Source organism: Hemiscyllium ocellatum, chromosome 2 (genome assembly GCF_020745735.1).
Source record: "Hemiscyllium ocellatum isolate sHemOce1 chromosome 2, sHemOce1.pat.X.cur, whole genome shotgun sequence".
NCBI classification, from domain to species: domain Eukaryota; kingdom Metazoa; phylum Chordata; class Chondrichthyes; order Orectolobiformes; family Hemiscylliidae; genus Hemiscyllium; species Hemiscyllium ocellatum.
Genome location: NC_083402.1, coordinates 87,418,896 through 87,445,105, shown reverse-complemented (window position 1 = coordinate 87,445,105; position 26,210 = coordinate 87,418,896). Strand labels below are relative to the sequence as shown.

Here is a 26,210-nt window from a genome sequence, read left to right as displayed (position 1 = left end):
CTGATTTCCAGCATCCACAGTTCTTTCATTTGTCTTTAACCAAGCATTCATAGTGCTTGAAAGGATCAAACAAAGTAACTTCGATAGGTGGATAAGGGCATTGAAAATAGGTCAGATTTTCAAGGTTCACTCCCCGAAATAGTGAGAACTCCTATGGAAGAGCAGAGAGTTAGAACTGCAAGATTAGCAGTCAAAATGACAAATGATTGAGTTAGTTCATAAATCAGAGTTTGGCTTCTGATATCAGTTTCATTCTGTCAGGGATAGAAACTGGGGAAAGGAGAAGCCTTCAAGTCGTTAAGGAAACTGAAGACATGGAGGTCCTGGGCCTCCTTCACCACCGCTCCCTCACCACCAGACGCCTGGAGGAAGAACGCCTCATCTTCCACCTTGGAACACTTCAACCCCAGGGCATCAATGTGACTTTAACAGTTTCCTCATTTCCCCTTCCCTCACCTCACCCTAGTTCCAAACTTCCAGCTCAGCACTGTCCTCATGACTTGTCCGGACTTGTCCTACTGCCTATCTCCTTTTCCATCTATCCACTCCACCCTCTCCTCCCTGACCTATCACCTTCATCCCCTCCCTCACTCACCCATTGTACTCTATGCTACTTTCTCCCCACCCCCACCCTCCTCTTGCTTATCTCTCCACACTTCAGGCTCACTGCCTTTATTCCTGATGAAGGGCTTTTGCCCGAAACGTCGATTTCGCTGCTCCTTGAATGCTGCCTGAACAGCTGTGCTCTTCCAGCTCACTAATCCAGAATATGGGAAAGATAGTTTACCACAAGTTAAAAAATAAACCCATGAGCGTGGAAGAGAAATAAAAAATCGTCAGGTGTTTTCACTATAGCAAAGTGGGACACATGAAGTCGCAGTGCTGGTGTTTTAAGAAAACCATTGGGAAGACAGATTGGTAAAACAGGATAAGCAGTGGGGTTTATTAAAGTGGTAAAGGAGATCCCAGCAAAAGCTAAAGAGCTGCAAAAGAATGTATGGCCTGGTCAAGAGTTGGTTAATAAGAAAGTACCAGATGTTAGAACGGTAGATGCAGCATGAATAGGTGAAGGCTGGCTCCCACAGAACCAGGGTTTAATATAGCTTTCAATTGTTGAGGTTTTGAAGTTGGTTCTGGAAGCTGCTATACATTTCTCTGCCACAGCAGAAAAACTTGAGTTCTGTGTCTCTGTCCACATTTTCTCTTGGTGTTCTTTTCTCCTGGACTGTAGAAATATTGCATGTGACACACTCGATTTTACTGAATTTGCCTGTGCCAGATGTGTGTTGATGGGATGTTACTATATTGGAACAATTCTGTTAAGTTTCCTAATAAGTTAAAGTTATACCAATTCTTCTTCATTTTGTTGGTGTTTTAACTGGGTTTAAGAATAAAGTGTGTTTTCCTTAAAGCTGAATAGTGTGACCAATCAAATTATATTTGGAACACGACACCTTACGCTAGCCTTTATATAAGACAAGGGTTATGGTCTAGGCTATCTCCTGATTTATTTGAAGGGTGTTCGGTCTGGTCCATAAGAAAACTCTGTTGTTTACTACTCTCAAATGCATCCTGCCACCTCTAACTACTCAAGTTATTGTTAATTAATTGAATAAATCAGAGCTTATTATGATGTTTGAACATTTGTACATTTTTCAAAAAGAAAAATTCATTTCAGTACAGTTGTTTGTTCGTTAGCACTAATCTATGAACCAATGGTGCAATAATGACTACTCTATGTAGGTTCTGTGAGATGTAACAATTGATTGTTATTACAGTCACAGGATCTGCAATAAAATGTGACATCAATATCTGTGAACATTTATTTACTGAAGACTTTTGTTATTGCTGGACAGGTGCACACAAGCCCCCCTTCTTATGCTCTTGATAGAGTGGTGGCAAGTTTTCGAATGCGCAGTCAGATGTTAGTTGATCACCTTGAAGAGCATGATGAGGTTCTTCGTCATAAATTAGATGATGATAGTGATGATGAGGAAGAAGAAAAGAAGAAAGAAAATATAAACACGCAGCCTTCAAGGTAGAAAAAATATAAATTGCTAACTTCAGGCACAGTCACATTTCTTTTACATGAGCTGAGCATTTCTCATCCTCCCCTGGATGAAGTAAAGTTTTTTCATGCCCCCTCAAATCCTTCTACCAATCATCTTTAATCTATTGCTCTTGATAATTGACTAGGACTAGGGAAAATAAATCTTCCCCAACCTCTCTATTGAAGCACCTCATTATTTTGTGTTCCTCAATTAAGTTACCCTCAGTCGCCTCTGCAATAAGGAAATCAATCTTAATTTGTCCGATCCTTCCTCATAATCAGCAATTTTCAAGCCCTGGCACCATTACAGTAAATTTCCTCTGTACTCTCTGTACAGCAATTATGTCCTTCCTGTCATGTGGTGACCAGAACTGTCCAAATGCTTCAGCTGTGGCCAAACCAGTGTCTTGTACAGTTCCGATATTACTTCCTCACTTTTGCATTCAATACTTCACTCAATGAAGGAAAGTAAAATATATGCCTTCTTTAACATCATATCAGCCTGTCTTGCTATGTTTAAGGACCTGTTCGCATGCAATCCAAGGTCTCTCGTTTTCCCTATACTTATCAATACCTTCCCATTTTTTGTGTATTCCTTTGCTGTATTTACTCTAATTCACCAAATTATTTTACACTTTTCCAGATTAAATTATATTTGTCAATTTTCCACTTCGTCAACCAAACCAATGATACCATTCTACAACCATCAGTCATCCTCTTCACTATCAAGTACTGAGCCAATTTCTTTGTGTCTTCTGCAGGTTTCCCAATATATCATCCATATTTAAATCTGAATCACTAATATATGCCATAAACAGCAAGCAACCCATCACTGAGCCCCGTGAAACACCACTGCGCAAAAATATTCATCGACACTTGTCCTGTGTTTCTTGTCAATTTTGAATCCATATCGTTACAATCTCATGCATTCCATGGACCTTAATCTTTGCTTAACAATCTTCCATGTGGGATTTTGTCAAATGTCTTAATAAAATCAATCCATACAGACAACATCGGCTACACTACTTTCATCAATCCTCCTTGTATTTCCTCAAAAAATTCAATTAGATTAGTAGTATATGAGCTTCGCTGTACAAACTTCTGTTGACTATCCCCACTTAATCTACTCTTTTCCACTGAACAGTTAATCCTATCTCTCAGTATTGCTTTTAATAGCTTCTTCCACCATCAAGGTTGGAAGGGCCAACCTATAATTATTTGGCCTGTCCCTTGCATTCTTTTTGATCAATGGTACAATGGTCACAGATCTCCAATCCTCATCTGTATCTCGTGAAGGTTGGAAAAAGATCTTCAAACCTCTATTTCCTCCCTGGCCTCTTCAAAACGTTTACAGTACATTTCATCCAGCACTAGTGTTTTATCCCCCCCTTCAAAGAGGTCAGTCCTTCCAGTACTTCTCATTATGTTGACTTCAGCTAATATTTCACAGTCCTCAACTTCAACTAGAATGTCTGAATCATCCCTGACCTTTATGAAGACAGAGAAAATATGCTCATTTAGAACTCAGTTCATATCTTCTGCATCCACTCACAAGTTACCGTGTATACCTTTGATAGGCTCAAACCTTTCTTTGGTCATCCTCTTGCTCTTAATCTACTGATAAAACACCTTTTGAATGTTCAGTAACTTTATTGACTAATGTATCTTGGTATCCTCTCTTCGTTTTTGTAATATCCCTTTTCACATCACCCTGATACTTTCTATATTGTATTGTAGAATAATTCCAGTCTCGTGCAGAATGTCTGTGATTATTTGCATGTGGTGTATTGTATCAAAATGTTCACATGATAAAATTTTGCTTATGGTAAATACAATAATTTTATTTTTAAACCAAATTATAAACTCATTTTCTGCTATATTAGGCACCCAATAAAACATACTTGGACTCAAAAACCATCCCATGTGGTTAACAACTTAAAGTTATTCAAAAAAGGTTTCCATATGGACAATCAAGAAAAGGGTGACAACAAAACAGAATTGGACTCAGGGAAAGGTATGTGCATAGTTTGAGAAATTATAAACACCCTCTAATCCATTATGTAATGGTACAGTACAAGTAAATTCCAATTCACTCTTCTGCAACAGTAATTTTTGTTTGTTTTCGTTATTTTGTTTATGTCGATTTTTCTTTCATTTTCTTCATTTCATACATCATTACCTGACCACATGAACAAACAAAGTAGGGATATAATGGGAATGCTTAATGGGATGTGAGAAGTTGAATTCCTCAAGGATCTATTCAAGTTTTCTCCGATCAATTATTTCTTTGAAGCATTAAAGAATTGCCATTGGGGTTTGTTGTTGGCTTAAATTAGGATCCCCTGTAAGTTAGGTCAGTGGGAACAGAAGTAACTGAAGTATTTCTACAGATTAAATGAAGGGAAAAACTGAGACAGGTCTTATAATTAGGACTAAGCCTTTGAATGAATTCAGGAAGCATTTTTACAAAAATGTGAAAATCTGGATTTCACCATATTAAGTCAATTATAAATTCAAGACTGAGATTGTCAGGTGTTTATCAAATCACAATGTAAAGGTTGGAAAGATGGATAAATCGAGTTGACATCTAGATTATTGATGATCTTATTGATTGTTGGGATAGACTCAAAAGGCTGAGTGACCTAATTTCTGTATTTTGGAAGGAATATTAAAACAATAGATTGGCATAAATATGGCAATGTTATGCTTCAGTTATGCACGAAGAGTTGTGTAAAGATAATGTATTTGGACTCTTTCTCATATTTTCTTCTGTTTGCAAAATTAACCTCCTCCATGCAGCTTAGATTAGATTACTTACAGTGTGGAAACAGGCCCTTCAGCCCAACAAGTCCACACTGATACTCCGAAGAGCAACCTACCCAGACCCATTCCTCTACACCTAACACTACGGGCAATTTAGCATGGCCAATTCACCTAACCTGCACATGTTTGGACTGTGGGAGGAAACTGGAGCACCCGGAGGAAACCCACACAGATGCTGGGAGAATGTGCAAACTCCACACAGACAGTTGCCTGAGGCGGGAATTGAACCCAGGTCTCTGACACTGTGAGGCAGCAATGCTAGGTTAGTTGCGATTGAAAGTTGTGGGAGCAGTCTCTACGTTGGTACATCACACACCATAAATTAACTCAACTACTTCTGTATAAGTACTTGGTTTACTTTATTTTAAAAATTATTTTCTTTCTTTTTTTGAATATGTAGCTCCACAACAGAATTCTTCCTCTGAGGCTGACCGTTTGCGACAGAGCCAAGTGTTAAACATGAAGAAATTGAAGACTGCAGACAAGGATGTGGCGCATTCCAAGCAGAAAATAAGGGAACTTGCCATCAATATTCGTATGAAGGAAGAACTCATTAAAGAATTGGTTAAAACAGGTTAGAAGTGTTAAAATTTACTAAGTATAGGTTGGCAGAATACCAGCTGTTTTTCTTACTATTGAATTAACAGGAAGTAAACAAAAGCATCTGTTAATGTTCTGCTTTTTGTTGCTTTATTTAGGACTGTAAGTTCAGAGGTTTTCTACTTTGAATGTAATTAATTGTTAATAGTGTGGGCATGTTAGTTATAAGCTGAACCATTTTAAACTTAAAAATATATATATAACAATACATTATTATATTAGCCCCTTTAATGTAGTAAAAATCCCACAGTGCTTTATGGTAAGATTATCAAATAAAATTTTTCAATGAGCCAAAAAAGGAGATATCAGGATAGATGACTAAAAGCATGTTGAAGATATGTGTTTTATGGAATGTCTTAATGGAGGTATCACGGCTGAGAGATTTAGGGAAGAAACTTCGGAACAGGGTCTTTGGCAGATAGAAGCCTGGCTTTGACAGCACCGTGATAAAAATTAAGAATGGTGAAAAGGTCAGATTGGAGGAGCACATATACCTGGCTGTTTGCAATTAGAGAGGCATCGCTCAACTGTCATATAAAAGAATAGGGAAGTTGGTGAATAGGATTGGTCCATATTAGGACATGAGCAGCAACGTTTTTGGCTGACCTCATTTTTATGAAGGGCAGAATGTGGAAGGTGGGCCAGGCGTAGTCAAGTTGAAAGCATGGATGCGCTGGGGTGGAATAGTGTCAGCCATTGCTTTAGCAGTGAAGTAGGAAATCTTAGAATGGAGAGATATGTGGTCAGTTGCTCATCTCATAGTTGGCTATGATGTCAAGATTGCGAGTGGCATGGTACAGCTTCAGATATTTATCAGGATAAAGGATGGAGTCAGTGACAAGAAATGGAGTTTGTGGACGAATCCAAGCACATGGCTTTGCTATTCCCGTTATTTAGTTGGAAGAACTTTCTGGTCCAGTGTATATTGGGCCAGGAATGGTAGAGATGTTGTGAGCTGACATGCAGAAACTGATGCCGTGTTTTCGTACAATATTACCAAGAGATAGCATACAAATATAAAATGGGTGAAAGCAAGGATGCACGAGCGTTACACCAGATTTCTTGGTAAATGAGTGAGAAGGGAAGCTATTAAAGATGTTTCTCCAGCTATAAATGATTAGGAAATTAATGAAAGCAGATGAGTGTTAAGCTGAGCTAAGTTAAAGGAAGCCATTTAAAGCTGTTAACTTGCCATTGATTTATGAAGTTGGTCGTAAACTGATGTCACTATTATGTCAATCCCAGGTGCACAGCTTAACAGCATAGAGTCATAGGGTCATTGTAATGTACAGCACGGAAACAGACCCTTCGATCCAACTCGTCCATACTGACCAAATATCCCAACCCAATCTATTCCTACCTGACAGCACCTGGTCTATCTCCCTCCAACCCTTCCTATTCATATACCCATCCAGATGCTTTTTAAATGTTGCAGTCATACTAGCCTCCACCACTTCCTCTGGCAGCTCATTCCATACATGTATCAACCACTGCGTGAAAAAGTTACCCCTTAGCTCTCTCTTATATCATTCCCCTCTCACTCTAAACCTATGCCCTCTAGTTCTAGACTCCCCACCGCAGGGAAGAAACTTTGTCTATTTATCCTATCCATGCCCCTCATGAATTTTTAAACCTTTATAAGGTCACCCCTCAGCCTCCAACGCTCCAGGGAAAACAGCCTCAGCATATTCGACCTCTCCCTATAGCTCAAATCCTCCAACCCGGGCAACATCTTTGTAAATATTTTCTGAACCCTTTCAAGTTTCACAATATCCGTCCGATAGGAAGGAGACCAGAATTACATGCAATATTCCAAAAATGGCCTAACCAATGTCTTGTACAATTACAACATGACCTCCCAATTCCTGTACTGAAAATGTGTTGCTGGAAAAGCACAGCAGGTCATGTAGCATCCAAAGAGCAGGAGAGTCGACGTTTTGGTCATGAGCCCTTTTTCTCCCAACTCTTGTACTCAATACTCTGACCAATAAAGGAAGGCATACCAAACGCCTTCTTCACTATCCTAACTTCCTGCAACTCCACTTTCAAGGAGCTGTGAATCTGTACTCCAGAGTCTCGTTGTTCATCAATACTCCCCAGCACCTTACCATTAAGTGTATAAGTCCTGCTAAGATTTGCTTTCCTGGGGTCAGGAGTGTTTATTACATTGTTTCTGCAAATAGTTGAGGTTTTATGTTATCATTGTCAGCAGTATCCATCCATGTAGGTATGATGATGGACAAGCAGTGAATCAAATCCATTGGGTTTGGGATAGCTTCCAATGGTGCACTTTTGCTGATGGCTGAAAAGATAAATCTGAGACAACAGGTTCTGTCCCAAGTGCTGCTTAAGAAGCAGTTATTAGATGTGATATTGAGATGTTGTTTACACAGTGCCTCACAAGTATGAAAATCAATATTCTGGGGCATTCTTTTCACCCTTGAAAGTATCCTTGATGCAGAAATTTGTCTGTTCTACTTGTCTTATGGCTAAGGTACACAGAAAGTCCTTGGGTAAATATCCATTTTTTATCCTTTGAATGTGCCTGAGTTAGAGATGTCACCTCTGCTTAATGAGAACCAACTTACTTGGGACCCATGGCTTTCAGTGCACTGCCACATTCACAATTTAACCTCCACAAAATGCTAAGAACAAAGGGTTCATGGATTAGTATCATGGTTTGAAAATTCAGCTTCAATTTATTCTATACGTATTTCATAAATTTCTCAAAGATAGGGTTAGACGCAAGGCATGGCATTGAAGCAAGGCCTGAGGAACATGACCTGAGAGCAGAGGTAAGATGCAGTGCCTGGAAAGAGGCAAGTTCCGAAGAGAGACAAGACTGGGGCCTAGGAGCAATACGCAAGGCCAGAAGGCAGGTCAGGAGACAGGATTGAGAGCTACAGTTGCAGAGGGAGAAGAGTTGGGGGAAGACTGCCTGGGGTTGAGAACAGAATTGCTGAGGGAAAGGTCAGGTGAGCATACAGGCCTCAGAACAGGAAATCTTGCAGTTCTGGTTACAACATTACAGCAAGGACATATTTGGTGTATAGAGTCTGCATAGAAAACTTAAAAAAATGTTGTCAGGACTTGACAATTATAGGTATGCTAGAAACCTAGATAAGCTAGGGTTATTTTCCTCAGAACATAGGAGGCTGAGGAATAAGTTAATTGAAATGTACAGAATAAGAACAGACTTTGGATAAAGTGAACAGGGAAGACCTGTTTCCCCTAGCAAAATTACCAGGGGTGACAGATTTAAGGTAATTGATAGAAGGATCCCAGGGGACAGAGTGGTAAGTTTCTAGAATTCTCTGCCAGTTGGTGTTTGCAGACAAAAAAAACTGCAGACGCTGGAATCCAAAGTAGATAGACAGGAGGCTGGAAGAACACAGCAAGCCAGGCAGCATCCGGGGAAGAGGAGATACATCTGAAACGTCAACTTAGAATCATAGAGATATACAGCACAGAAACAGACCCTTCGGTCCTACTCATTCATGCCGACCAGATATCCTAAATTAATCTAGTCCCATTTGCCAGCTTTTGACCCATATCCCTCTAAACCTTTCCTATTCATATACCCAACCAAGCACCTTTTAAATGTTGTAACTGTACCAGCATCCACCACTTCCTCTGACAGTTCATTCCACGCAGGCATCACCTTCTGCGTAAAAAAGTTGCCCCATAGGTCCCTTTTAAATCTTTCGCCCTTCACTTTAAACCTATGCCCTCTAATTTTGGAATTGCCGCACTCCGGGTTAAAGACCTTGTTTATTTACCATGCCGCTCATAATTTTATAAAGCTCTATAACATCACTCCACTCCTCAGCTTTCAACGCTCCAGGGAAAATAGCTCAAAGCCTCCAACCCTGGCAACATCCATGTACTGTAAATCTTTTCTGAACCTTTTCAAGTTTCACAATATCCTTCCAAAAGCAGGGAAACCAGAATTGCACATAGTATTCCGATTGAGGCCCGACCAATACCCTGTACAGCTGCAACATGATCTCCTAAATCCGATTCTCAATGAACTGACAAATAAAGGCAAGCAAACCAAACAAAGCACGAACATTAGTTGGCTGGAAGAAGGATTCCCACTCCTTATTCACAGGAAGATCTTATTGGTTTGCAGCTCTGTAGTCTCAGCAGTACCACATTGGAACAGTATCCACGGCTAGGATTATAAATAATCCTAATAGCAAGAGTTGGATATCCAGACAACTAGACAGTTGAGGGAGCAGAAGGGAGGGCTATGGATAGTGGGAGAGACACACCAGCATTATAACAACTACCAGGCAGGGGAGGAGCATCTAAGGGATGGGAAAACCTTTTGTTTGGAGGATGGGGGTGACTGATCTGAAAAGGGGAACGAGTTATTCAGGCGAACTCTCTCCCACCACTTTTCCACCAGGGATTTGAGCAAGGTGAGCTGAGAGGTTCCCCTGTCCCTGAAATTCTCCGGCTAGCCAAAGATTTGCAATTTGGTAAATCTTGAATGTAATTGGTTCTCAAGATCTTCAATTGTGAACAGTGTGGGTAGTAGGACTACTCTAGGCCTCTTCCATCCTCAGTAAAATTACTGACAGTTTGTGGATAGAAAGGCCACCAGAGAAATGTTATGCCTATTAAGGCTTCAGAGCTGGAACCTTCACATTCTGCCTATTGAATATTATCAGGGCAAATATAAATTGGTGTAGTGGTCAGTGAAGAGGGTTACCTCAGATTGGTCAGATGGGCCAATGGCAAATGGAGTTTTATTCAAATGAATACCAAGTGCTGCATTTTCGGAAAGCAAATTTTAGCAGGACTTATAAACTTAATGGTAAGGTCCTGGGGAGTGTTGCTGAACAAAGAGACCTTGGAGTGTAGGTTCATAGCTTCTTGGAAGTAGAGTCGCAGGTAGATAGGATAGCGAAGAAGGCATTTGGTATGCTTTCCTTTATTGTTCAGAGTATTGAGTACAGACGTTGAGAGGTCATGTTGCAGCTGTACAGGACATTGGTTAGGCCACTTTTGGAATATTGTGTGCCATTCTGGTCTCCTTCCTATTGGAAGGATGTTGTGAAACTTAAAAGGGTTCAGAAAAGATTTAGAAGAATGTTGCCAGGGTTGGAGGATTTGAGCTAAAGGGAGAGGTTGAATAGGCTAAGGCTGTTTTCCCTGGAGCATCGGAGGCTGAGGGGTGACCTTATAGAGGTTTATAAAATCATGAGGGGCATGGATAGCACAAATAGAGAAAGTCTTTTCCCTGAGGTGGGGTGTCCAGAACTAGAGGGCATAGGTTTAGGGTGAGAGGGGAAAGATATAAAAGAGACCTAAGGGGCAATGTTTTCACTCAGAGGGTGGTACATGTATGGAATGAGCTGCCAGAGGAAATGATGGAGTCTAGTACAATTGCAACATTTAAAAGGTATCTGGCTGGGTATATGAATAGGAAGAGTTTGGAGGGATATGGGCCGGGTGCTGGCAGGTGGGACTAGATTGCATTGGGATATCTGGTCAGCATGGACGGGTTGGACTGAAGGGTCTGTTTCCATGTTGTACATATCTATGACTCTAATTAAAAATCGGCACCTCACCTGTGACTATCAGTGATCTAAGTATCTCAGCAAAGGGCCCAGCAATCAGTTCCCTAGCTTCCCACAGGGTTCTAGGGTACACCAATCATATCCTGGAGATTTATGCATTTTAAGACATCTAGCACCTCCTCCTGTGTACTATGGACATTTTTCAAGATGTCACCATTTATTTCCCCACATTCTGTGTCTTCTATGTCCTTCTCCACAGTAAACACAGTAAGTACAAAATACTCATTTAGTATCTCCCCCATCTCCTGAGGTTCCACATGTAGGCTGCCTTGCTGATCTTTGAGGGGTCCTATTCTCTCCCTAGTTACTCTTTTATCCTTGATGTGTTTATAAAATCCCTTTGGATTCTCTTTAACCCTATTTTCCAAAGTATTTTGAGATGATTGGAGAGAATGTTCTTTTTCGAAGAATTGCCCATCCTTGTCTTTACTATTATTCTGTCATATTTTATTTGTGAAGAATTTATTGTATTTTAATCTATTTATTTGTAAATTTATTCATTCAGGTCAAGATGCTCAAGCTGTAAACCGACAGTATTACCAAAAGATCACTCAATTAGAACAAGAAGCTGAGCAGGCCAAGACTGAGCTGTCAGAAGCTCAGAAACAATTACAGGAACTGGAGAACAAGGAACTTCGGGATGCTGCAGAGAAAGCAAAGCTACAAAAAGAATTCCGCAAGAAAATGGAAACCGCCAAAGTTAAAATGCAGGTTAGCCACTATACAGTAGCCACTCTCTGTGGTTTGATTTGCCCTTTGGTTTGATTTATTTAAATTATCATATGTGGATCTCACAAGCACGACCAACATTTATTGCCTATTCTTAATTGTCCTTAGAAAGTGGTGAGCTGCCTTGAGCTGCTGCTCTGTAGTGAGTAGGTGGAACCACATTGCAGTTTTTTAGGAAGATCCAGAGTTTTGGTTCAGCAATGGTGAACAAATAGTAATGTAGATTCAAGTCAGGTTGATCCATTACTTGGAAGGCAACTTGCAAATGGTGCTGTTCTCATGTACTTCTTGCCCTTATTCTTTTAAGAGATAGAAATTGCAGTTTTAGAAAGTGCTGTCACTGAAGCCTCTGTGACTTCCTGTAGTGCAGTTTGTAGATATTATCCAATGCAGCTACTGTGCACTACTGGTTAAGGCAGCAAGTGTTGAAGTGGGAGGTTGAATTGTTGATGAAGCAAAATGCTGTAGTTTTGATTGTGTCAACAGTTTTGAGAGTTGTTGGAGTTATATTCGGGCAAGTAAAAAGTATATAAACTCCTGATTTGTGTTTTCTACATTGGCTGGTTGATGTTCATATTGTAATTCTATTGGAAGAGTTTGACTATATAAGACTAGTTTTGGAGCATGTGTTCAGACTACATCTTGGATGTTGTGGGAGCCCAAGGTTTTATCCAGTGAATTTGACTGTTTCTTGAGATCCTGTGAAGTGAGGGTCTCTTCTGACATGTATGAATCTCTGATTCTGACCATAATTGGCTAAAGACTGGTATTAGCAATGCTGGGGATTTTGGAAGGAGACCAAGATGAATCAAGCATTTGGTCATTTTAACTAATAATAATTGCAATGCTTCAGCTTTGTCTTTTGCTCTGATATGTTGGACTTCCCATCATCCCATCAAGATGTACTTCAAGCTCCTTCTTCTAATTAGTTATTTACTCGATCATCACCTTCTACAATTCAATGAGACTTTACAGCTGTATAATCTGTTGGTTATAGAATGGCTAACTTCTGTCTATAACATGTTGCATCTCCGCTTGGTATGCATGCTGTAGTTTCTCTGGCTTGACACCTCATTTTTGCTTTTGTCTGGTGCTACACTTGGCTTGTTCTCCTATTTTTTTCATCAAACCAGGTTGGTTCCTTGGTTTGATTGGAAGAGTAGAATGAGGAATACTTGAGCTATGTGATTACAGATTGTGTTCAAATACAATTCTGTTGATCTGCAGTACCTCATAAATGATGAACAGAATGAACAACTGCATCTATTTTGAATCTATTCCATTTAACATTTTGATATTGCTATACAACACAGTGGAAGATGTTGTTTGTGTGAAGATGGGAATGTCTCTCTGAAAGAAATGTACCATGCCTCTTCCAGCAATACTACCACTGGAGGATGAATCTACAACAAATTGATTGATAATGTCATGGTTAGGTTATTTCACCACCTATGACAGACCCAACCTTGTTGACATGTACTTCAAGACTCTGCCAGCTAAATTGGTTGCGTTGCTACTCAGGCACTTTGGTAACAGACTTTGAAGTCTCCTACCCAAAGAACTGTGTTCTTAATGTCCTCAGAGTGCCTTAAACATAGATAAGTGCCTTAATATGGTAAGGGGAGGGATTGGACATTGGATATTAGATTTCTTGCCCATGTCAAAACTGGTGCCAAATGCAGTTGACATTCCTGCATGATGAAGACATTATGACTGCTGATAGGATATCACACCTTCAAGATTCACATGCACACCAACATTGTGTCAAGGGTGTGGAATCCCGTTTGGTACTTATTTAGGACTAGGTGAGTCTGTGACCCTGGAAGCAAGGCTTCCAAGCTAGTGGATAAGATGTGACTCTGGGAGGTTGCAAGACAAGTGAGACTGAAAAGAAGAGATATGAGTTTCAAAGTGCGGAGAAGAGCCTCAAAGGGGAAGATTGGCTGTAAAGGAAAGCAAGCAGTTTTAATTTTTTTTTTGCTAGGCCCTAGTTGCCATTGAGAAGCCGGTGGTAAGCTGCCTTCTTGAACCATTGCAGTCTATGTGCTATAGGTTGACCCAAAATGTTCTTTGGAAAGCAATTCCAGGATGTTGACCCAGTGGCAGTGAAGGCACAGCAATATATTTCCAAGTCAGGATGGCGAGTGGCTTGTAGGGAAACTTGCAGGTGATGGTGTTCCCATATTTCTGCTGCACTTGACATTCTAGATGGAAGTGGTCATGGGTTTGAATGGAATGATCTGAGGATCTTGGGCAAAATTCTACATATCATCATGTAGATCGTACACACTTCTGCTTCTGAGTTTTGGTGGTTGAGGGACTGGATACTTATAGGTGTGGTGCTAGTCAAGTGGGCTGCTTTGTCTGGATAGTGTCAAGCTTCTTGAGTATTGTGGAGCTGCACTCATCCAGGCACTTGGGGAACATTCCATCACATCCTGATTTGTGCCTTAGAGATGGTGAACAGGCTTTGGGGAGTGAGGAGGTGAGTTACTCACTGCAGTATTCCTAGCCTCTGTCCTGCACTTGTAGCCGCTATATTTATATGGTGAGTTCAGTTGTCAATGATAACCGCAGAATGTTGATTATGGGGGATTCAGTGAATTGCCATTCGGTGTTAAGGCACAGTTGTTAGTAAAAAGTGAGGTCTGCAGATGCTGGAGATCAGAGCTGAAAATGTGTTGCTGGTTAAAGCGCAGCAGGTCAGGCAGCATCCAAGGAACAGGAAATTCGACGTTTTGGGCAAAAGCCCTTCATCAGGAATGAGGAAAGTGTGTCCAGCAGGCTAAGATAAAAGGTAGGGAGGAGGGACTTGGGGGAGGGGCGATGGAGATGTAATAGGTGGAAGGAGGTCAAGGTGAGGGTGATAGGCCGGAGTGGGGTGGGGGCGGAGAGGTCAGGAAGAAAATTGCAGGTTAGGAGGGCGGTGCTGAGTTCGAGGGAATCGACTGAGACAAGGTGGGGGGAGGGGAAATGAGGAAACTGGAGAAATCTGAGTTTATCCCTTGTGGTTGGAAGGTTCCCAGGCGGAAGATGAGGCGCTCTTCCTCCAACCGTCGTGTTGTTATGTTCTGGCGATAGAGGAGTCCAAGGACCTGCATGTCCTTGGTGGAGTGGGAGGGAGAGTTAAAGTGTTGAGCCATGGGGTGGTTGGGTTGGTTGGTCCAGACGTCTCAGAGGTGTTCCCTGAAGCGTTCCGCAAGTAGGCGGCCCGTCTCCCCAATATAGAGGAGACCACATCGGGTGCAGCGGATGCAATAGATGATGTGTGTGGAGGTGCAGGTGAATTTGTGGTGGATATGACTCCTTGGGGCCTTGGAGAGAGGTAAGGGAGGAGGTGTGAGTGCAAGTTTTGCATTTCCTGCGGTTGCAGAGGAAGGTGCCAGGAGTGGAGGTTGGGTTGGTGGGGGGTGTGGACCTGACGAGGGAGTCACGGAGGGAGTGGTCTTTTCAGAATGCTGATAGGGGAGGGGAGGGAAATATATCCCTGGTGGTGGGGTCCGTTTGGAGGTGGCGGAAATGACAGCGGATGATACGCTGTATATGGAGGTTGGTGGGGTGGTAGGTGAGAACCAGTGGGGTTCTGTCCTGGTGGCGGTTGGGGGGGCGGGGCTCAAGGGCGGAGGAGCGGGAAGTGGAGGAGATGCGGTGGAGGGCATCGTCGATCACGTCTGGGGGGATTCTGCGGTCTTTGAAGAAGGAGGCCATCTGGGCTGTACGGTATTGGAACTGGTCCTCCTGGGAGCAGATGCGGCGGAGATCTCCTCATTTCCCCTCCCCCCACCTTGTCTCAGTCGATTCCCTCGAACTCAGCACCGCCCTCCTAATCTGCAGTTTTCTTCCTGACCTCTCCACCCCCACCCCACTCCGGCCTATCACCCTCACCTTGACCTCCTTCCACCTATCACATCTCCATCGCCCCTCCCCCAAGTCCCTCCTCCCTACCTTTTATTTTAGCTTGCTGGACACACTTTCCTCATTCCTGATGAAGGGCTTTTGCCCGAAACGTCGAATTTCCTGTTCCTTGGATGCTGCCTGACCTGCTGCACTTTAACCAGCAACACATTTTCAGCACAGTTGTTAGTAGGTTGTATATGATATATCTGGGCAATTTTCTATACTGTTTGGTAGATGCCAGTGTAGATGTACTGGAACAGCTTGGCTTAGGGTGAAGCAAGTTCTGGAGCACAAGTCTTCAGTAACAGGGCCCATTGCCTCTGCAGTATCCAGTCCCTCCGACCATTTCTTGATATTGTGTAGAATGAATTAATTTGGCTGAAGACTGGCATGAAGACGTCTGTGATGTTGGGGACCACTGCAGAAGACCGAGATGAATGATCTGATTTGCACAAATCTTCAGCCAGAATTGCCAATATTTCAGCCTTATCTTTTATACTGATGTGTTGTGCATTTCCACCATTTAAGAATGGGGATATTTGTGTAGCCTCCTCCTGTAGGTTGGTTGTCCATTTATCACTGGGTGTGGCAGGACCGCAGAGCTTAGATCTGAGTCACTGGTCATAGGATCGCTTAACTATCACTCGCTACTCATGCTGTTTGGCACGCAAAGTCCTGTTTGATAGCTTCACCTCATTGATACCTCATTGTAGGTGTGCTTGATGCTGGTCCTGGCTTGCCCTGCACTCTCTATTGAACTAGGGTTGATGGTAATGTTCAAGTGTGGATGTTTCAGACTCTGTTGGAGTACAATACTGTATCTGTTGATGGCTGACATTACCTCATGAATGCCCCGTTTTGAAATGCAGATCTGTTCAGTGATGCACAACATAATAGAAGCCATTCTCAATGTGAGTACTTTGTCTCCACAAGGACTGACTGGTGGTCACTTATATTGATTTATGACATTGGCAAATGCATTTGCAGCAGATGGATTGGCGAGTATGTTTTTCCCTCTGGTTCCTTCAACTGCTGCCACAGACCCAGTAATTATGGCCTTTCGGACCCAATCAGTGCAAAGAGCAGTGCTATTGCTGAGTCGCTCACTGTGGTAGGCATTGCTTCTTCAAGTATTATTCAAAATGGAGGAGTACTGATTCATCAGCAGAGGGAGAATGGTACATAATAATCACTGGCAAGTTAACCCTGATCCATGCGATTTCTTGAAGTCTGGAATCAATGATGAGGGCTCCCAAGGCAACTTCCTCCTGATGATATACCATAGTATAATTACCTCTGCTAGGTCTGACCTGGTAATGGGATAGGATATATCCAGAGATGGTGATGTTAATGTCTGTACACCGTCATACTCACAGAAACATACCTTACAGACAAGGGGCTGTTGCTTGACTAAGCTGAGACAGCTCTCCCAATTTTGGAACTAGCCCCCAGATGTTTGTATCAAAGACTTTGCAGGGTTGACAGGGCTGTTTTTGCCATTGTCTTTTCTAGTGCCAGGGTCAATGCCAGCTGGTCTATTTAGTAGCTATTTATACATGTAAGTGGCTTGCTAGGCCATTTCAGAGGGCATTTGGGAGTCAACCAAATTGCTGTGGTTTTGGAGCCAGACAAGGTGAGGATGGTAATTTCCCACCCTGAAAGACATTAGTGAACCAATGGGATTTTCTGACATTGGTCAATGGTTTCATGGTCATCAGTAGATTTTTAATTCAAGTTTTTTTCATGCACATCTGCCATAATGGGACACAAAACCGGTACCCAAAACACAAACTCCACTGTTAAATTTTAAATCTTTCAATGAAAGAATAGTGATGCTATTTCAGTGAACACTGTATCATTTGGATAATTTAATACCGAACAATTTTATTTAATAAATATTTGCATTTAAGTCATAGCATCTCAGAATGTCTCTCACACACCATTTCTTAAAATGCAGTTACTATGTTAAAAACAAATATGCAACCATTTAGCTGTGATCTCACCAGCCAATGGAAAGCATGTTAATGCTCATGGATCTTTGTGTTTAGAAGTGTGTATATGTTATTTTTAAACAAGAAAATTTGTACTGCGCTCTTACGCATATTGTGTTGTGTTAAATTAAATACTATGGTATCCAGGAACTTAATGTTTCCTTAGTGTATTGTTGGTTTATGGTTAATGGTGCATTGGTGATTATTGAAGATATTGACGAAATCTTATAATTCTGCTTCTTTATGCGTCCAAATACCCCATATGTGAACACAAGTGCAGAAGATCTGATCAGGTGTATCCTCAAACTCTGTAGGAAGCTAGGGAAGTGATTGCTAGGCCTCTTATTGTATCATCAACAGTTACAGGTGAGGTGCCGGAAGATTGGAGATTGGCTAACATGATGCCACTGTTTAAGAAGGGTGGTAAGGACAAGCCAGGGAACTATACACCAGTGAACCTGACGTCGGTGGTGGGGAAGTTGTTGGAGGGAATCCTGAGAGACAGAATGTACATGTATTTGGAAAGGCAAGGACTGATTAGGGATAGTCAACATGACCTTGTGCATGGGAAATCATGTTTCATAAACTTGATTGAGTTTTTGGAAGAAATAACAAAGAGGATTGATGAGGGCAAGTGGTAGATGTGATCAATATGGACTTCAATAAGACATTTGACAAGGTTCCCCATGGGACACTGGTTAGTAAGGTTAGATCTCATGGAATACAGGGAGAGAACTAGCCATTTGGGTACAGAACTAGCTCAAAGGCAGAAGACAGCGGATGGTGGTGGTGGGTTGTTTTATAGACTTGAGGCCTGTGACCAGTGGAGTGCCACAAGGATCGGTGCTGGGTCCATTACTTTTTGTCATTTACATAAATGATTTGGCTGTAAGCATAAGAGGTATAGTTAGCAAGTTTGCAGATGACGCCAAAATTGGATAGCGAAGAAGGTTACCTCAGATTACAACAGGGTCTTGATTAGATGAGCCAATGGGCTGAGAAGTGGCCAATGGAGTTTAGTTTAGATAAATGTGAGGTGCTGCATTTTGGGAAAGCAAATCTTGGCAGGACTTATACACTTAAAGGTAAGGTCCTAGGGAGTATTGCTGAACAAAGAGACCTTGGGGTGCAGGTTCATACCTCCTTGAAAGTGGAGTCACAGGTAGGTAGGATATCCTTTATTGGTCAGAGTATTGAGTACATGAATTGGGAGGTCATGTTGTGGCTGTACAAGACATTGGTTAGGCCACTGATGGAATATTGCGTTCAATTCTGGTCTCCTTCCTATTGGAAAGATGTTGTAAAACTTGAAAGGGTTCAGAAAAGATTTACAAGGATGTTGCCAGGGTTGGAGGATTTGAGCTATAGGGAGCAGTTGAACAGGCTGGGACTGTTTTCCCTGAAGTGTCGGAGGCTGAGGGGTGACCTTATAGAGGTTTATAAAATTATGAGGGGCATGGATGGGACAAATAGGCAAAGTCTTTTCTCTGGGATGGGGGAGTCCAGAACTAGATGGCATAGTTCCTATTCCTGAATCTATTCCAATAAACTAATCTGTATCCTCACTGATGCCTTTACGTCTTGTGAAATTGTGCTGCCTGAAACTGGACACAATACTCCAACTGAGGCCAAACTAGTACAGGTTTTATAACATCTTTGCTTTTGTACTCTATGCCTTTTATAACTGTTTCCTGCATCTCCCTGCCACCTTTAAAGACTTGTAAACATAAAATCTATGATCCCCAACCCTGCTCCGACACCCTTACTGCAATTATTATAGAAAGATTATGACTTTAGCTTGCTGGAAATAAGGTTAAATATTGATTTCATTATAGGGTTGAAAGCAATTGAGAAGTAATTAGCTGTTGTTGGAGGTTGGTTTTGGTTTGCATAGTTTTGCTGTTTGAAACTGAAGTCCAGCTGAAACAAATATACTGCAACTATGGTTTACAAAATAACTATCATAAAAATAACAAACTTTAAAGATCTGATCCTGTTCCTTTTAGAGCCTGCAGAGGAAACAACAGGAAACAAAGAAGTTGTTTTCTTTATCGGCGCAGAGTGAGAAGCATTTGATCCAATTGAGTCAGAATGTGGAAAATATGAAACAACAGCAACAGTTGCTTCAGAAGAAACTGCATGAAGAAAGCGAGAAAAAACGAAAACTGGAAAATGAGATTGAAAGAGATCAGCAACTAATTAAAGTAAGAACATTTCACAGTCAAATTAGCAATTACAAAGAAATAAATTATACTTATCAGTTGTATAGATGTTTTTGTATGAGAAACTTACTGTACAGTAACATATCTTTCCTTAAATTTGCTATTTAATTTGTCCCTAATTGTACAATACATTTTTAAAAATCTCCACTAATATGGAAGAATTTTACTGAAAAGGTGGGCATGTTTTGGTAGGGGTGGCAGATTAAAACTGCTGAAATTGGGAGGGAGTGCAATAATGGTCAAGTCAGTGGACTAATAATCCAGGACGAAAGTGAGTACTGCAGATGGTGTAGATTAGAGTCAAGAGTGTGTTGCTGGAAAAGCACAGCAGGTCAGGCAGCATCCGAGAAGCAGGAAAATTGATGTTTTGGGCAAAAGCCCTTCATCATAATCCAGGACCTCAGGCTAATATTCTATTGACATAGGTTTGAATTCCACCACGGCCGGTGATTAAATTTGAATTCAATAGCTAAATGTAGTCTCACGATGATCATGTAATCATTATTGATTGTTATAAGAAACGTTTTATTCACCAGTGTCCCTAAAGGAAGAAAATCTGCTTTCTTCCCTGATTTAGCCTATGTGTACTTCCAGGCCCACACCGATGCAGTTGACACTGAACTACCCTCTGAAAAAGCCTAACAACCTACTAAGTCATATCAAGATGCTACCAAGTCTAAACAAGTCTAGACAGACCACCCGACATTGACTTAGAGGAAACAACAATTGCCCATTGATTCTGCAGATTATTCCTTTATAACAACTGGAAGTTTGTTCAAAATTGGGCAAGCTGTACCAAAGGTAAAAACAATGACTGCAGATGCTGGAAACCAGATTCTGGATCAGTGGTGCTGGAAGAGCACAGCAGTTCAGGCAGCCTTTATTCCTGATGAAGGGCTTTTGCCCGAAACGTCGATTTTGCTGCACTTGGATGCTGCCTGAACTGTTGTGTTCTTCCAGCATCACTAATCCACAAGCTGTACCAAAGACTAGCCAAGCAACAGTCTGACATAGTTATATTCAAATAATCATTTCTTACAGCCCTACATACCTTATGATTCCCTGGTTATGTTCTGAGAAACTCGGAGAAAGTGAGGACTGCAGATGCTGGAGAGTCAGAGTGAGAAAGTGTGGTGCTGGAAAAGCACAGCAGGTTAGGCAGTCTTGTGGTCAACCACTTCAACTCCCCAAGGACATGCAAATCCTGGGTCATCTCCACTGCCAAATCAAAGGTACCCGTCAACTGGAGGAAGAATGCCTCATCCTCCACCTCGGGACCTTACAACTATACAGCATCCACAATAACTTGACGCGTTTTCAAATCCCCCGCTCCCCCCCAACCTACATTTCATCCTAATCAACAGCCGGGAATGAAAATTCATCCATTGCCCCTTCAGCCACATCAGTCTGCAATGAAAATGTGATAATTACTAAACTATTTTCAACTCTGACCTCCGTAGTTTCTAGTACTATTATGGGAGGTGGGTTAGATATTCAACCAAAATGATGAGATCTCAGGTTGGAATAGAGTTGAATAAATTAATTTTATAGATAACTGAAAGGAATTAAAAGAATATGGAATGTACAGTGTTATATCATGTGAATAGAATATAAGCATTCTTTTTCAAAATTGTAGAATAGTTTATTAGGTTGGTAAGTATGATCTGTGCTGTTCATGCCAGAACACATGACATATTTGTACACTAGTTATAGCTGATATTAACAGTATTAATACTTCAAATGTTATTAAAAAAACAACACTGATCATAATTCCAACTGAGGGTACATTTTCTTAATTATGTAAGTAAATATATATTGGATATAAAGGGCAATTTTTATTGCTGTTCATACACTTCGAGGAGTTGAGAAGTGATGTTACTCCTTTCAAAAAAGAAACAAATCCTCTCAGACTAAACATTAGTTTTTCAGTAGGGAAAGACAAAAATACAGGGAGTCTCCAATTTGCATTCAGTCGACTTACAAATGCTTATTCTTACAAGTATGATCCCATACATGGTTATAATTTTAAAGTCCCAACATACAAACATTTCCTGTACTTATGATCAGCTGCTTTCCAATTTTCTATATTGTGTTCCCACCTGTGTACAAATTGGCTTGCAAACAGATTTCAGAACCGGACCCTTTCACAATCTGGGAGTGCCCGTAAAAGAAGAGACAAGTTCATGGGTTATTATGAATTTGCAGGCAGGTGAAGGAAACAGCTTGGGTCTGATGCCCTGTTTCATGGCTGCTGAAGTGGAGATGTTTGGAAACCAGTCGGTTCACTGCATTGGTAGCATCCCCATAAATCCACTTTTTGCCTAAACTGTAGTTGAGAGAAGTTGAGATGGCTGTTAACATGCACATTACCCTACCAATTTTGTGGTGCAACGTCAGCTGCAAATACTCTTACAGTAGCTGACATAGCTCCACAATTTGATTTCTGCTGATCCAAATCCTGACAGTTCTTCACAATTGTTGTAAGTTAGTAGCAACAGGGCTCTGCCAATATTATGGGGACATCTTAGGTAGTGTAACGAATTATACTTTGTCGGTTGATGATCTCCTTAGCTTGCTTGCTTTAATTAAATGCCAGTTAAAGCATGATATTTTGTGAATTGAGTGATGTTGAACGGCTATCAAACCTTAACATTATGCTATCTAGGCTGACTGTGTAAGATCTAACCTTCTACTTCTGTCTGGTTATTCTAGCCATTTGGGAATGAGAATTGCAAGAAATAATGAACCAACACTCAGCTAAAATTAAACAGTATTTCTAAGGTTTAAGGAATACAACACAATACAGTAAACCAGCTCATTCCAAATATACTATAGGAATCATACATATGATCATGAGCTAATCTTGTCCATGAGACTCACCTACTGCTTTGTCAAATCTATTTCTTTTAAACTACTGATCCCCAGTTATTATGGCCTCTTTCTCCTTTAAATCTGCAATTACCACTACTCTCCTAAATAAAAACCTTTGATCCAACCATCCTTGCAAGCTATCATCTATTTCCCACTTCTCTTTCAACTCCACAGTCAAAGAGTCATAGAGGTGTACAGCTCGAAAACAGACCCTTCAGTCCAACTTGTCTGTGCTGACCAGATATCCTAAACTAATCTAGTCCCATTTGCCAGCACTTGGCCCATATCCCTCTAAACCCTTCCTATCCATATACCCACTCAGATGCCTTTTAAATGTTGTAATTGTCCCAGTCTCTATCATGTCCTCTGGCAGCTCATTCCATACACATACCACCCTTTGTGTGAAAACGTTGCCCCTTGGGTCTCTTTCAAATCTTTCCCCTCTCACCCTAAACCTATGCCCTCTGGTTCTGGATTCCTTCACCCTATGGAAAATACCCTGCCTATTTAGCCTATCCATGCCCCTCATGATTTCATAAACCTCAATAAAGTCACCCCTCAGCCTGCAATGCTCCAGAGGAAACAGCCCCAGCCTATTCAGCCTTTCCCTATAGCTCAGACCCTCAAACCCTGGCAATATCCTTGTAAATCTTTTCTGAACCCTTTCAAGTTTCACAGCATCCTTTTGAGGGAGACCAGAATTTCACACAATATTCTAAAAGTGGCCTAACCAATATCCTGTACAGCTGCAACATGACCTCCCAATTCCTATACTCAGTGCTTTGACCAATAAAGGAAAGCATATCAAACGCCTTCTTCACTATCCTATCTACCTGTGACTTCACTTTTCAAGGAATGATGAACCTGCACTCCAGGTGTCTTTGTTCAGCAACAATCCCCAGGACCTTACCATTAAGTGTATAAGTCCTGCCTTGATTTGCCTTTTCAAAATGCAACGCCTCACATTTATCTAAATTAAACTCTATCTGCCACTCCTCAGCCCATTGGCCCATCTGATCAAGATCCCTTTACTCTGAAGTAACTTTTTTCGGTGTGCATTACACCTCCAATTTTGGTGTCATCTGCAAACTTTACTAACTATGCCTCCTATGTTCACATCCAACCCATTTATAGAAATGATGAAAATCATTGGACCCAGCACCAATCCTTGTGACACACCATTGGTTACAAGCCTCCAGTCTGAAAGGCAACCCTCCACCACCACCCTCTGTCTTCTACCTTCAAACGGGTTCTGTATCAATGACTAGTTCTCCCTGTATTCCATGTGATCTAACCTTGCTAACCAGTCTACCCTGAGGAACCCTGTCAAATGCCTTATTGAAGTCCATATAGGTCACGTCCACCACTCTGCCCTCATCAATCTTCTTTGTTTCTTCTTCAAAAAATTTAATCAAGTTCATGAGACATGATTTCCCACACACAAAGCCACCTTGAATGTATTGTCACATTTCATATCTGTTCCCACTTTTCCCAAAGTTCAACATTGTAATCCATTCAATCAGGATTTCCCCCCTCTGCAGTACCAAAATGGTTTTTGTCAAAATTATAAACACATTTTATTTGACTATGATAAAGCTATACTATGACTTCATATGTTTCTGTATCTGTATGCAATCTTTGACATGGTTAATCATTCCATCTTCCTCTAAAATCTTACCACTGACGTTCCTCAGTCTTCGCTTGGTTCCGTTCTTATCTATCCTTGCATATTTGAAGAGCTACCATCATGGCTTCTCTTATCATTCATGTATACAGTTACCTTTAATATTTCCTAATTTTTTTTTAGATTAGACTTACAGTGTGGAAACAGGCCCTTCGGCCCAACAAGTCCACACCGACCCGCCGAAGCGCAACCCACCCATACCCCTACATTTACCCCTTACCTAACACTACGGGCAATTTTTTAGCTTGGCCAATTCACCTGACCCGCACATCTTTGTGACTGTGGGAGGAAACCGGAGCACCCGGAGGAAACCCACGCAGACACGGGGAGAACGTGCAAACTCCACACAGTCAGTCGCCTGAGTCGGGAATTGAACCCGGGTCTACAGGCGCTGTGAGGCAGCAGTGCTAACCACTGTGCCACCGTGCCGCCCTAGAGTCATAGTGTCGTAGAGATGTACAGCATGGAAACAAACCCTTTGGTCCAACCCGTCCATGCCGACCAGATATCCCAACCCAATCTAGTCCCACCTGCCAGCACTCGGCCCATATCCGTCCAAACCCATCCTATGCATATACCCATCCAAATGCCTCTTAAATGTTGCAATTGTATCAGTCTCCACCACTTCCTTTGGCAGCTCATTTCATACACATATCACCCTCTGTGTGAAAACGTTGCCCATTAGGTCTCTTTTATATCTTTCCCCTCTCACCCTAAACCTATGCCCTCTAGTTCTGGACTCCCTGACCCCAGGGAAAAGACTTTGCTTATTTACCCTATCCATGCCCCTTATAATTTTGTAAACCTCTATAAGGTCACCCCGCAGCCTCCAACGCTCCAGGGAAAACAGCCCCAACCTGTTCAGCCTCTCTCTATAGCTCAAATCCTCCAACCCTGGCAACATCCTTGTAAATCTTTTCTGAACCCTTTCAAGTTTCACAACATCTTTCCAATAGGAAGGAGACCAGAATTACATGCAATATTCCAACAGTGGCCTAACCAATATTCTGTACAGTTGCAACATGACCTCCCAACACCTGTACTCAATACTCTGACCAATAAAACAATGCATACCACACGCCTTCTTCACTATCCTATCTACCTGCGACTCCACTTTCAAGGAGCTATGAACCTGTACTCCAAGTTCTCTTTATTCAGCAACACACACTAGGATCTTACCATTAAGTGTATAAGTCCTGCTCTGATTTGCTTTCCCAAAATGCAACACCTTGCATTTATCTAAATTAAACTCCATCTGCCACTTCTCAGCCCATTCGCTCATCTGGTCAAGATTCTGTTGTAATCTGAGGTAACCTTCTTCGCTGTCCACTACCCCTCCAATTTTGGTGTCATCTGCAAACTTACTAACTGTATCTCTTATGCTCACATCCAAATCATTTAGACCCTTTTCTACATGCTGTTCATCTGAAAACACTTCCGATTTCGAATGCACATTGATGACCCCCAATCTGGTAGAGATTTCACTACCATCTCTGTTGATTCTTCTGCCATCTCTATATTTTCAGCTTGTTTGCTGAACATTCAGTACTGGATATGCAGAAACCTTTTAAAAAAATTAAATGTTAGGAAAGTTGAAGACAATGTCTTTTTATTGCCCCAATCACTCCACTGTTTCTCCATCAACTCAAATGCATTCATGGCTGTATTATCTGCACCCCACAATCTGGGAATTATCTTTCCATTACCAAGTCTAAATTGTGTATCTAATTGGTGAACCACAGTGATTGCAGCAAA

The 26,210-nt window shown here is 41.4% G+C and overlaps 1 protein-coding gene across 1 annotated transcript in view; it reads left to right on the top strand.

Annotated features, from left to right (window-relative positions):
* The window catches only part of LOC132825920 (kinesin-like protein KIF27), a 114,438-nt gene that overhangs the window by 39,034 nt on the left and 49,194 nt on the right, over nt 1-26,210 (top strand). The window contains exons 6-10 of the mRNA XM_060841556.1: nt 1,857-2,038; nt 3,934-4,064; nt 5,274-5,447; nt 11,567-11,772; nt 19,685-19,882. Coding sequence (XP_060697539.1) covers nt 1,857-2,038; nt 3,934-4,064; nt 5,274-5,447; nt 11,567-11,772; nt 19,685-19,882 — 891 coding nt within the window. The remainder of the gene's footprint in view (nt 1-1,856; nt 2,039-3,933; nt 4,065-5,273; nt 5,448-11,566; nt 11,773-19,684; nt 19,883-26,210) is intronic.